The 14,118-nt window shown below is 35.3% G+C and overlaps 1 protein-coding gene across 24 annotated transcripts in view; it reads right to left on the reverse strand.

Annotated features, from left to right (window-relative positions):
- Positions 1-677: 677 nt before the first annotated feature.
- Robo2 (roundabout guidance receptor 2) overlaps positions 678-14,118 on the reverse strand; it is a 1,624,501-nt gene continuing 1,611,060 nt past the window's right edge. For 10 of the 24 annotated variants that reach the window (XM_060370640.1, XM_060370639.1, XM_060370642.1 and 7 more), the window contains 3 exons: positions 7,666-7,938; positions 5,771-5,971; positions 678-4,407 (listed from right to left, as the gene is read on the reverse strand). In XM_060370640.1, coding sequence (XP_060226623.1) covers positions 4,406-4,407; positions 5,771-5,971; positions 7,666-7,938 — 476 coding nt within the window. In that variant the 3' untranslated portion in view covers positions 678-4,405. The remainder of the gene's footprint in view (positions 4,408-5,770; positions 5,972-7,665; positions 7,939-14,118) is intronic. The other 14 variants (XM_060370647.1, XM_060370638.1, XM_060370651.1 and 11 more) reach the window with 3 other exon arrangements.

Raw genomic sequence — 14,118 nt, forward strand, 5'->3', positions numbered from 1 at the left:
TTGGTTATGAGTTTCAGCATCTGCTTTGATACCATGCTGGGTAGAATATTTCAAAAGCCCTCTGTGCTTTACAGGTTTTTTTTTTTAATTGTTACTTTGGTCATTATTTTTAGAAACACTAATACAATGTTTTTGGAAAGACTCAAGCCCTATAATTGCACTTTTTAGTGGAAAAATAATGAAATATTCATGAAGTACAACAAGAGAGGATTTTTTATGTGCATTCCCTGAGTTAATAATATGCATCAGTCTCCCATGTCTCAACAAAGACACATCATTAACTTTTTTTAAACAAAGAAACAAAAAGGCGCTATTTGCTTCTAGTTACATTTACTTACCTTTCAAAATAACTTAGTATAGCAATCTTGTTGATCAAATAATTTCATTCAGTTTATTGCCTATCTAAATGTCATTATAGGGGAGGCAATAGATCTGGAAAGTAGTGTTGACAGAGTAGGATGTGTAATTTCAAATATTTGTCGTCTTTTTTGTTATCTTTTAATGATGAGAACCTACTCAACATAATTTCCTATGTTCCTTCTGATCCATACCTGAATTAGAAAAAGAGATATTAAATGGGCCACAAAATAGTCACAGATTTCTAAAAGTGACACAAGGATCTATTTTTGGTTTGTCCATAGACAAATTGGTTTTACATAAATGGCTTTTTTACAAAATTGAAATGTGAATATTTTTTTTTATTTTTCCCAGTGAATACACAATACACAATTCTTCAACAACACTATGGATCAATTTTATGCCAATTTCTTTGCTGATCTAACAATATCAAATGAAACACATTTATATTTGGGAAACTGTTTGTTTACTCAAATAAACTACAATGAAAAAAATTCATCTATAAACAAAGTATAAAAAAATCTACCCACGGCCACAAAATCCCTTATCTTGAAACACTTTAAAACCACAACAAATGCTTTTTAAAATCATGAGAGTAAAAAATATTCATAAATTGCATGTCTTTTATAAATGTATGGTGTTTCATTTGAAGAACCCATTATGACAAAGCAAAGTAAAAATAGTTTCACCTCTCAGATAATATGAAAAGACATGTTCAGTTTCTTTTTGTTCTGCACAATATATAGAAGTTGTTGAACAAAGTAACATTAGTGAAAGTTATGGTTCTGCATATCTTCAATACTGACAAGATCACTTTACAGGAGATGTGATCCAGTTGGGAGCTCATTGATGTGTTTATTGTTTTATCATCAATGAAAACAATTGCATAAATTTATTAAGTAGGACTTCGTTGTGTTCCATGAAATCACATACAAACTTGCAATTTAAATCCCTTTGAAAATGGGATTTAAATATGTAGAGCATTAAACTATAATAAAGAACGTACTTAATCTGTTTTCTTAGTCGAAGCATTTTTGCAAGATTCTGCTTCCCTTTGGTTGTGTGACGCCTTGCACATTAGTCTTGACTTTCCTGTGCACTTTCTTGAGCTTGCTCCAAATCCTGTGACAGAATTAACTGTTTTCATAGCCCTGTGGTTTCCTAACTTCCTTTTGTAACATGGTATGAAAAAGGGTAGGCGGACCCCTATGCTTATACTGGTATACCTGAGTTTGGGCTCTGATATCATTACATTCCTTAAGACTTTGCCTGTTCACGAAGAAGCTGTGCTTGGGTCTGCCATGACTCCACAGCAGTATTGCCCATGAGTAAGAGGTGAGGTTTCTTTTCCACCCAGATTTCCTTCTGATGGCTTATGTAGAGGCTCAGGCTCACAGAAGAGTGAACTCAGGAGCTTTTCTGTCACATCCAATCAATGACAAAATAAAAAGAGATGGGACTTTCATAAGGAAGGTATATGTTCCTCTGTCAATCTGATGGTTGGGGACCAGTGGATTTGTAAAAACACCTACATGATGAAGGCTTTCTGATGCTTATAGTATGCCTGACTTCAAAGTACCATAGAACATAATATTGTCTTCCTGGTATATATAGGGGACAAGACTTTTCAGTAATCACAGTCTATAATCTGCATGGACACAATGACTGCTTATGATAATATACTGAAGACAGTTAGAAAGACATGTTGCTCTAACCCAGAATTATTCTATGAGACATCATGTAGTCTGCAGATATCATTTCTTATGACCTGGTTTGATAATAATCTGCAAAGGTCAGTTACCATACATATGGTATAATAAAGTTTTACCCTAAGTTATATTATTCATGAATGTACAACTAAATATATATCTTAAAAGATCTATGCTTTTAAATAGGTGCCATGAAATAAGGAATTGTATATATGAAAAATTAAATTTATCACATCTGAGAATTGACAATAATTACATAAACCTTTTTCCCTACAGAAACTGTTCAACTTTTCCAATTTCCTTGTACCAGAGACATCAAACTTCAGAAAATTCAGGCACTGATGGTAGATAGTTGTTAAAGGGTATATCAGAATTGTTTGTTCCTTCAGTGTAGTAAGTTAACTAAATGACACTAAGAAAATTTTGGCACCCATGAAGCATTTAACATTCTATGCTTGCCTGTGGTGCAGTAGCCTTAGAACCATGAATGTACATTATATATTTCCTATGATAATGCCATGTGTATTAGCATCTGAGCCAACAATGCACACTGTGTATTTTTGATAAAAATGTCCCCTATTTGAAAACTCAATATTTTGACCATCACACTGAATTTTTTCCAATGTACCATCCATTGAACATATCATAAGAAAAAACAATAAAAAAATATTGGCTGAACTAGAATTTAAGGTTGTATAGGTGGCACATGGGAAAATGTCATAAGTGGTAGTTTCAGAAAGGCTATCATCTACTTCAATAACATACATGTACAGTAGCTAACATACATTTCAAAGTCACATTTATATTGAGCATACATAATTGATGTTCAGGAACTCCTTGTTCTCAAAGTCGTGAAAACAAATGAGGCAGGACACTGTTATTAATGTCCACTTACAAGATTTGGTTTTATTTAAAAAGTGTATAAACATGCATTTTTTTCTCCCTTTGACTGTTCTTTCCAATTTACTCATTCAAAATGGGTCAAACAGATTTTAGTTGGTAGCCAATTTCTGAGAATGTACCAGAAAATATTTAGTCCAATAAATCTACTAACTGTGAAATGAACATACTGTGAGCACTGCTTTTAAGAACTTACAACTTGCCTATACATTTGGTAGCATCATTTTTACTTTTTAATCAAAAGAAACACAAATTGTGTGTAAAATTCATTAGTTTTGTTTAAAGCAATGAACTTAAGTTTTGTGGCTACATCCTCTCGTATGTACTGTACATGTATTAGAAAGAGGAACAAGATATTTCAACAGAGCTCATTTTCAAGAATAGCCCGAGCACGTTCTAATAATAAGTTGCTTCTTACTATTTGCTAGAATATCTAGAGTTCATTTTCTTGTTTTCCTTGGGGAACTTTATGTTATATTTTGACTTAATGAGTTGAGAGTTTAATTATGGTAATTCAAAAATGCTGTTTTTTAAAAGCTGTAATATAAATACAGATCACTTGAACACCTCGATTTCAGTTTGCTCATTGTAATTCTCAGATGGGTCAATTACAATGGCAGGTAAAGTTGATTCTAAATAAAAATTTAATTATATTTTTAAAGCAAGTTAGTACATCTTTGCTACCAGCATATTTTAACACATATTCTGTCTAGGCTTTAACTCCCTTCTTTTGACCCCTGCTTTTATCAATGGTAAAAGCCATCTTTCTGCTTCTTAAAATTAACTCAATATCTGATGTTTCAAGAAGACTTTGCCAACATCTGCATTCCTTCACATCTTCCTATTTCTACACCTCCAAATGAAAACCATCTAACAGGATTGGTTACACCAGCATTATCCAACCTAACTTACAGTACAGAAAACTCCCTTCACATTCAATCTTTTCTTCATGTCATGAGGAGTAGAGATTTGTGCTTATCACCAAATAAAATTGCAGTGCAAAATTTAAACATAAAAGTTACACAATTAAAAGTTAATATATGGCACCACAGCCCATTAATTCACATATAGTACAACAGACCAATAAGAACAGACAATAATATGGACATAGCTAAAAAGAGTGAGCTTGCATAGCAATGCACAAAAGAAATTATATACAGAGGAAAATCCTTTTCTTCCTGGAGGGCAAGTTTTGCTTTCTTTCTTTTTCTTATATACTCCTGACAAGAAAGAGTTAAGGTGGGTGGTGTAATTAATGAAGAACACAAGAAAATAACGGTGGGATATGTGTGGCTGTGTGTCTTTACATTGCATTTACAGTTTTTTTTAATAGTACATAAATAAAGAAATTGTTCATTGCACTGTTAAATGTTATCACTTCCATGAGTTTGGACCTGATGGTCCTCGGACGACCTTTGTATGTCCTCTCCTCTCAGTTACTCTGGAAGAAAGAAAGAACAAAAGTTATAAACATAGCTTTCTCATACGATAAATATTCTCCTATCCTGAGTAGCAATCAAATCAAAGTAATGAGAGAATAACTAAAGACTGACAGGTAAGTTCTGTATTTGCGAGTTTAAGTCATTTCCTTTGAAGGTCAAAGGGGGACAAGGAAATACTGAGGAGCTTGCAGATGTGTGATTCACGTGGGGGTTTTCTTGAAGTGCTTATCAGACTACAGCTACCACAAAGTAAGTTAGAAAAAGAATCCAAACATATAAACCCAGCATGGTAGCAAAGTAGCAGTAGCCAGTGATGGTAACTCACATTCACACAGGACTTTTCACGTCTGTAAGTAGCTCACCTCATCACAAGATCAACTGATTCCAACAGTGATATAAAACCACTAGTAAACTGACATTTCACTTCAGGACATAGATTAGGGAGAATTTACATTTCCTTTATTTTCAAAATATAAGAATAAAATTAAGATTAATTCAAGTATAAGGAGCTTCTTAAAAGGTTCGTAGAAGCTCCCTAGAGCGGGAAGAAAGGATGTATCTTAGTGCTAAGATGTCTAAGTTAACTGATTTATGAACATCACCTCAGTTTCTCTTTGTCAGGCATATGTGCAATGCTATGGATGCAAACACATCCAAAACCTTGTTGTAAATGTCACACTTCAGGGCTGTAGCTATAAGATCACCCTTTTGGAGCTGCTTAGGAAGTCATGGCCAGCTATCATAATCAGCCTTCAAATCTAAGTTTTATTTTGAAGATACTCCCTGCATGTAAAATTTAAGCATTTGAAATTTTTTGAATATTGATTTTTTTAGAAAGACACACTATTTTACTTTTATATAGTTTTTACCTGAGAACTTATTCATGTGACAGGGGAGAAACACATAAAATGTATTCTGAAAGCTCAAAATGTAAAAAATCGGCAGGATGAGAAAATAAAAAAAAAAAAAAAAGAAGTCTACCTTGCATTCAGCTCCCATCCCCCAAACAAACAAAGCTCTCAAGTGGCAACTGGCTTTGCTTTCTTTGTTGTACTCAAGTTAAAAGGGCAAAAAGCCCCCTTCCGAATGAGCCATATTTCACTTGTAAGAATTAAGACTAATTATGTACACTGAAAGAATTTTGTTCAGTTTAAATCAACTTGAATTAGCAATTGAAATGTTTTCATCATTACTGCAATAAACAGTTATCCTTCAACTTATGGCCTGTCCTCAATGAAGCAAATGAATTTGATTTCTTAGAAGATAAAATTTTCCATCTTTCAGAAATTTGTTTAACGTAATGATCCCATGAGTCCAATATTTGTTCTAAATCATGATGACCTTTGAAATAACCCAACTTACATAATTCACCTGTAAACTGTCCTTGATTATTCGAGCCCACATATCCAATGTCAAGAAGGTCGCTGGCATTTCTCTGGTGGGGGCCCCGCAACACCTCTGCCTTCCGAGGGCCCGTAGACCCTTTAGAGGAGGCTGTCCCTGATGAGCTGTGCCCACCGGGAGATGGGAAGCTGGGCTTGCTGTATGGCACCAGGGACTCCTCTAAAAAGGAAAACAAATCAGAAAGTACTCAAATGAACTGCAGCACAGGTACCAAGCCAAAACCCAAATCCTAGGTATTAAACTCAGAATAGGCAATTTCATTATTTGAGCAAAATTAAAATTATGATGTTTCACCGGTCCTGGGTATTAAAGAAACTTCCACATGCAGGCAACATTTTCTACAGAAGACGATGAGTGGGATTAAATCAAACGAGATCCTGGGATAAGTACGGGATAGTATTTTCAAGGTTTAAATTCAGTGTAATACAGAGCTGCTGAAAAATACCATAGTTTGCTTAACAAAAACAATGTCTGAGAATAATTTTTGGAGTTCAGTGAAGATCAGTTTAATTTTTCCCATTAAGACTGAAGAAACATGATTTTTGTTTTAGTTTAAGTTAGGAAATATTTTCTCAATTGGTTTCAACATGGAACTATATATTAATAAATTAAACAATCTTTTTAAATTTCTTTTTATTGCTTGAGCAGAAATACATTATCTGGAAGGTTCTGTGTTTCATTAAAATAGTATAAACACTAATTATAATGTATTAATGTTGTGTTGAGATATTGTCTCTCCCAACATAAATTATGTGTTACAATCAATATGTATCAATATGTTAATACTTAGAACTGTTCTTCTCCTTTCCAGTCACACCCTGTCTTCTATCCCTTCCAAGTTCACTATTGTTTCCTCTAATTTTCTGGATTTATGTAATGATTAAGTGGGTAAAATATGCTGATTGAATTGACCAGTTCATTCCTTAGCTAGTTCTTAATGAGAAAGGGCACACAGTGTTTCTTTTACAGCTGGTAAACTTCCAAAGTGTTTTAATTAAATCCACATGTTGCAATTGTCATTTCCTGGCCCTTTCACAAAAGAACTTTCCAAAACTTGAGGATCACATGGTGACAAAATGTAATTCAGAAAAATGCAATGGGGGTGAGGACATACCTAGACAAGACTGAGTACAAATGGATACAAAATAGATAAAGGGCTGCTTTCCTGAAGTTGCCTGTGTGCTCATTTCCAGTAGACACTATGCAAAAGTGGATGCTTAACCAAAACACATTTATGCTAAGATTTACTTCCCCCCAAATAGTATCTTAGCAGGAATTTAAAGTTTATATTAGGAAACTTCCTGGAAAAGTTTTCTTATAAAATAGAGATCTTCCCATCCAAGTGCAAACACTGACCTTCATTTAGTCATATGGAGAATTTATGAGCTCAATTTTACCTTTCTGAATTAGGATGCCTGATCATGCCTCTGCAGTTTTGTGATCTGAATTCATTCTCCCTTTTTGAAAGATGTTAGCTCCCTTTCAAAAGAGTGGCTACTTCAATCAACCAGTTGCAGGCTGAGATTTAAATTGATGCAAAATATGATATTTAGTAATATTTAAATTTAGTAGAATTTAAAATTACTCAGTATAGACACTAAAGGATAATAACATTAAGCTCTTTTCTGAGCCCTCCAGATGAAACCTGGAAGTTTCTAAGTTCAAAGGCATTATACAGGGTTAACTTGTGGAGCAGGCCCCCACTGGATGTGTGCTGTTAAGCTCTGTGGAATTCTAGTTTGAATGGACTTAAGGCAAGTCCAGATACTCTCAAAGAAGTGCCATTCCTAATATACCTGGTAAGAAAAACAAGTGATAACAGTCACCCTTTCTTGGGACTGTGCAGCACACACCTGATCCAACCCCTTGTTTGTGTGGGGCTTTCCGGGTTTCTTCTTGGCGTTCTGTTGAGTTTATCCACTCCTGGGTTTGACGCTGCCACTCTAGAGCGGTTTTAGCAGGACCATCCAGTGAGCTCTTTGTGTCTTCTAAGTTGGCTGCTTGTTGTCTCTCTAGAGAGCTTCCTTTTCTCTCTGTTGAGTTTTCCACGTTACCAGAATGCTGGTTCGGGCCTATCTGCTGCCTTAAACCCTGACCTGGTGGGGGATCTGGCGGTGGGGGAAGATCTAAAAATTTTGAATAATATTTAGAATGGACTAAGATTTGATGAAAAATACAAGTTTAAAATCAAGTTGAAAAAAAATAAAACCCACAAAAACTGAAAGAAAAAAAAATTCCCTTGCCCTCTTCTAAGTATCACCCATGCAAAAGATTGTGGAAAATAAAAGTCAATTAATGGCTATTCAAAATGCATGTTATTGATCTGTCTTCTACCTTCTTGCCATTGCATGTCTGAGATAAAATCAACTCTTTTCATCCATCTGTTCAAGAGGAAATCGGAAACATACTTTCAACAGCGTACAAGGAGCCAGCCTTCAAGGTAAAGGACAGCTTGTGGTTTATACTGTCTACTTTCCTTCAAGGTAGAAATCTGATGAGGGGGAAAGAATCACTATAGATTCCAGCAGTTGTTCTAGTAAAAGTCATGGACAACGGAAGCTCTCTCAACGTTTGCTGCCGGAAGCAATAACATGCAGCTTAAAACTCTCCTGAAGCTAGTGTGTGCCACATGGAGCAACAGCCAAAGGGTTAAGCTGACTTTTTTAAACGCAATTACCATTCTGCCTGATAACTGATCCTGCTTGTTCGTTTCATGAGTTAGCTAATGAGTTACAACTAATATATTATAATCTTCCCTTGTGTTAATTTTAATAAGTAACAACCAATATTCAGAGCACAGATTGAATAAGCTACGTGGTAAATAGAGTGGGCAATGTCTTCTGGAAACTTTAGATGGTGTGGAAAATATGAAAGTTTCTGAAAGAGCTTTTTAGAGGACACTGGGCATGTCCAGAGTGGTTTGGCTGTAGCTTGAAAAGACTTTTTAAATTAAACTTTGGAAATGAAGAAAAATTAAAAGTTGATTATGAGCTAATTTTTAATTTTCCTTTATTAGCCTCTCAGATTTTTTCTTTATGTTTTGATTACCTTCAATTATGGATTACATTTCCTTTTATATCCTTCTAATATTATTTCTAAAATGACATTGTTAACTTTGAATTCATCTAAGCATTCACTTGTATCAGGATCTTCTAATATTTCTTATAAGCTATTGTAAACTTCATGGCTTATCCTTAGATTACAAAATTATATTGCTCATTTATAAAAAGTATACATCATACAATATATATTTATTAAATGAATAACAGTCTACTTAGTGTGGGCAATTATTTTTCATCCCATTTTTATAAACATATTTTGTTTCTAATAATACCTTATGAAATCAGAAAGGTAAAACTAAATGTACACAAAAAGCCAGCTCCCTTAAGAAAAGCTCAAATGTTCACTATTTAAAGATTTACTCTTTGTTTCATGAGCAAAATAATAGTGTGTTCCATTGGAAGGATGATAGTGGTTTTTGGGCTTTTACTCTTGAGGGTCTAAGTTGAAGTGGCATTCCCTGCTCTTAGGCATGTCTACATGTTAGATTTGGAGATACCAATCATTAGTAAGAAAAGGGATGCTGTGTGAGTTGATAAGATTGCATTAATTGGAATATTTCTATTGCAATAATCTGTTATCTGTTTGCATGATAATCTAATGAGTTTGGTGTTTTCTTTGCATTTAATACTGGCTTCCATTGCTGTGGATTATTATGAATGCAGACTAGTTATTTCATTTGAGTTATTGGACTTAGTCTGTCAGTAAGGGAAAAGGATGGTATTGACTTCTAAAATAACATATCTTGTCATTGATTTTTATTCTCCATCTGAGCTGCTTAATTTCTAAAATGGCAAAAATGGCATTTGCTTATGGCAGCTAAAATTCTGATGCCTATTTAATTTGACTTGAAATTATATAGCTTCATAATTATATAATATCCTTGGAGATTTTATCTTCTAAGAGTAAGAGACATTGCATGCACATTGAAATAAAGTGGAAAGAGATGGAATTATAAATGACTGTGGACAAAATAAAAGTATATAATCCAATGCATTTACTTAAATTAAATTTATTATTCAATTCTTTGTGGAATTATTTCAAGTAAGTCAATTCACTAGAGCATCCCAGTGGCCCGCTGTGGGTTAGCTATTGTCAAGCAATGACAGTCCAATGACAAAGGTACCTTACTATTCTCATTTAGTTTTCAAATAAGTGAATGGGAGTACATGGGGGAGGAGATGAGGGTGGGGCAGAAAGGAAGCAAGCATCCACAGTCCGAGTTTCTCATATCACTGAGTCTGGAGCGAGCAGCTCAGCCCAGCTGTTCAGCCAGTACGCTACACATAATACTTCAACCCAGCTTTATACCATCATATGAAGACAGATGATTCTGCTATTGTGTTTCTCAGCTACAGTTCCATTCTACACATTCCCTCAAATGGGAAATAGGGTTTGAATCAATTACTTTGTGGCCTACATTAATTTATATTTACAAATCCTGTTAGTTCCATCTCCAACGTCTTACCTTTCTTTCTGCTTTCACTGACCCCCAGGGGATGGCATGACCCACTCTCAGTTACTGACTCTATGATTTCCAACTATCTCTATTTTTACACTCCTGGGACACTTAAATCTTAGCTATCCAAAATATACATGGACTGTTTTGAATTAAAAATAAAATATTATGCCACTCTCCTATCTTAAATATGCAAACATGAATTTACAGCTACATGCGCAAGCACATGCACACGAATGCACACACACACACACACACACACACACTCTCTCTCTCTCTCTCTCTCTCTCTCTCTTTCTTTCAGGAATTTATTTTCAAAATACCTTAAAAGTCCATGATAGCTCCTATGTTACAGATCCTCAAACATGGCTGCTTATTTGCTTGCCTGGTATCATATTCTACCTTGTTTTTCTATCTGCTCCACTTGTACTGCTTGCCTGCCTTTAAAGAATATCAACTATGCACCAGTATTTTAATTGCTGGTATTAGCTCCTAGTATGAACTTTCCTTAAGTTCATCATCCTTTTTTTCTTATATTCTTCCTATCTTTTCTCATATGCTAAGTAGTTGAAGCTTTACTTGAAAACTCTGCACTAAAATATTTCCTCCTAAATACTTTACAATTTCCTGTTGTTTCTCTCTCCATGGCAACAATCACCATTTGCATACTCTATATTATCACTTATGCATCTATTTTGGTCCGAACCTTCATTTCTTGACTAGAATATGAGGTGGAGGAGAATCATATCTATAATATGCTCTCACTAAATATTTAAATGCAGGAGACAATGAGCTCATAAATTTGCAGAAAGCTATATTGTGGCAGATATAGAGAAGAACTTGTTCTCTTAACTGGCAATTAAATTCTGGGGCAAAGACAGTACAGAGAAGATAACTGTCTTCTCTCAAAGATAGTTGAGAGGAGATAATCTCAGGAGAACACACTGATGGGGAACCATCTACTATATTTGGTCCAGAATTGGTCAGGAAATTTTATTATTTCTTTAATTTTTTTATAATTTATTCACTTTATATCCTGATTGTAGCCCACTCCTTCATCTCCTCCCGGTCCCACACTCCTTCTCTCTTCCCCATTTTCTTCTCCTTAGTCCATAGAGATGGAGAGCCCTCACCCCCTACTATCTGATCTTAGCCTATCAAGTCTCATCAGGACTGACTCAATTGTCTTTTTTTGTAGCCTGGCAGTACCACCCTGAAAAGTGAAGTGATCAAAGAGCAGACAACCAAGTCAATGTCAGAGATAACTCCTGCTTCCCATACTACAGGACCCACACAGAGATGGGCTACATATGAACTGGGGGTCTAGGTCCTCTCTTTGCATAGTTGTTAGTTGGTACATCAATCTGTGGAGGCTCCCCTGGGCCCAGCTTTGTTGGTCTCTTTGTGGAGTTCTTGTCCCCTCCAGGTCCTTCTATGCCCCTAGTCTTCCATAAGACTCTTTGCACTCTGCCCAAAGTTTGTCTGTGAGTCTCAGCATCTGCTTCCATAGCTTGCAGAGCATTGAACAGAGGACAGAGAACTTGGATTCAATAATCCCTGCTTCAAAGAGACATTCCACAAGAGAAACAAGCATGTCCATAAATGTTTATAGGCTTTGAGACAGGAATTGACATTTCTTATTCCAAATTCCTCTCACTGGACACAGAGAAAATTAGTTCCTTCCCTCAGAAGGAAATTTGACACAAGGAGACAACAATCTTGACAATGATATATTAAAAGTGGGATGTGACACTTGCTATTAGGACATTCTACTATCAACAATAATCTGTCATTCTACATTCAGAGTCCACAAAGCCACACCTTAAAAATGATGTTACTGAGGGCTGAAGGTAATATGCTTGTTTGTTCTGCAAGCCTGAAGACCTGATTTCATTCCTCCAGCGCCACATAAAAAACAAAGACAGGTACAAGGATGGGCACCTATAATCACAGTGCTGGGAGGAACAGACAAGAGTAGCCTTGGACCTTGAAAGCCAACCAGAGTGACCAATTTTTGAGCTCCAGGAATAGTGAAAAATCCTATCTCCAGAAGCAAAAAGATAGAGTGGTTGAAAATCCCTCCACCACTAACTGCTAGTTTAAATATACATGAGGCAAGCTCACACAAATATGCATTCCTCAACATATACAGATGAACATAAATACCTACACACACACACACACACACACACACACACACACACATACACACACACAGAGGCACTGATGATATCCCAGTATCCCCAAATCCTAAAGTCTTGTATAACTAACTGATTAAATGACAACCATCTGAGCTTGAAAGATGATTGTGTGGATAAAAATAAGGTTATTATTGTGCTAAGATGCTGAGGTTAAATACTTGAGAAAACAGCCAAGAATAATTACTCTAATTAATGTTCTCATAAAGACTATTATAAACTCTATAATTCAAAAGTTTCAGTGTAGAACTTTATACAGTAAATGCTGCTAAACAATGACCTTCTGAAGCAGAATTATTTGTTCAGAAATAACAATTATTTCCTTCGATTTAAACTGAGCAAATAGAAAGTTTATATGTTAAGAGTATGAGATCAACATTATGAATTACTTGAAGTGATCAATAAATCCTCAGATCATCTGAAGCAGAAAGGAAAAGTAAGCAATTTGTGTGTGTAAGTGTGTATGTGTGTGTGTTTTCATTGTGAAATGTCAAGTTATAGGTCTGTGAGTATATGTGTATCCTTGATTTCCATATTCCATGGAAACACTTCCCAAAGAAACAAGATAGGCAGGAAAAACACGTAAACCTGAGCGATGTCAAAACAAACAGGCATGGTATTCTAAGTCTTAGCATGATAAGATTTAAAGAAAGTACAATGATGGCTTCCAGTTTCCTCCCCTCTATCTGTCTGTCTGTCTGTCTGTCTGTCTATCTATGCATATTCTTTTCTGGCTAAGGTGTTGCCCTATTCTGTTATGTCTGATGCCTAAGAAATGGGTATGAACTCTTCTAGCAGTAAGTGCATTGTATCTTACATAATTTTATTACAACAAGAAGGTTGTGTTTTGGGATCCTTCCAAATGGCTCTAACCTTCACCCTGGCTAGGTTCATCCTCTTGATATTTAGTAAAATGATTTCATGATAAATTTGGAAGCTTATAAGGAAGTGTTTTTCAGAAGGGGGAGAAATTTTTCTTTGCATCTAAAGTTACAAGGAATACTTTAAATATATTAAGTTACACAGCCTTGAGATAAAATATAGAGTAAATATATTTAAAAGGTGTGAGAACTGAATTGAAGATACTACAAATAAGAATACTCAGTAGGCATAATACAATAATCATTATTGAGAATGTATGTCTTCCAGCAATATTGCTTCCGGAAGATAGCAGTACTTAATTAAATGCTACGTGTAAATAAAATAATTTAAATACTACATCACTGTTCAAATTCAGCCACCAGTTCATCTGTCAATAAGGTTTTATTGAAAATCATTCACATTAGTGGTTTTTAGGACCTGGGTTTCTTGTGTCCCCGGCTGTCTTCTAATTGGAACTACTGTACAGTTGAGTCAACATAGCAGGTGTGGAGATTCCATATGTGTGACAACAGCCCAGTTCATGGAGTATTGGGTAGCCAATCTCGGACGACATGTTTATGCCAGGCAAGTTTTCTCCACAGTGAGCCACATTCACAGTTAAGTTTTTAAAATCTGTTTTTCTCTATGTACAGTCACACTGCAGAGAGTGGATTTAGGGCATAAACCCCATGTGTCTCAAAGTCAAAAGTATTTACAATTTGGACATT

Source organism: Meriones unguiculatus, chromosome 17 (assembly GCF_030254825.1).
Source record: "Meriones unguiculatus strain TT.TT164.6M chromosome 17, Bangor_MerUng_6.1, whole genome shotgun sequence".
NCBI classification, from domain to species: domain Eukaryota; kingdom Metazoa; phylum Chordata; class Mammalia; order Rodentia; family Muridae; genus Meriones; species Meriones unguiculatus.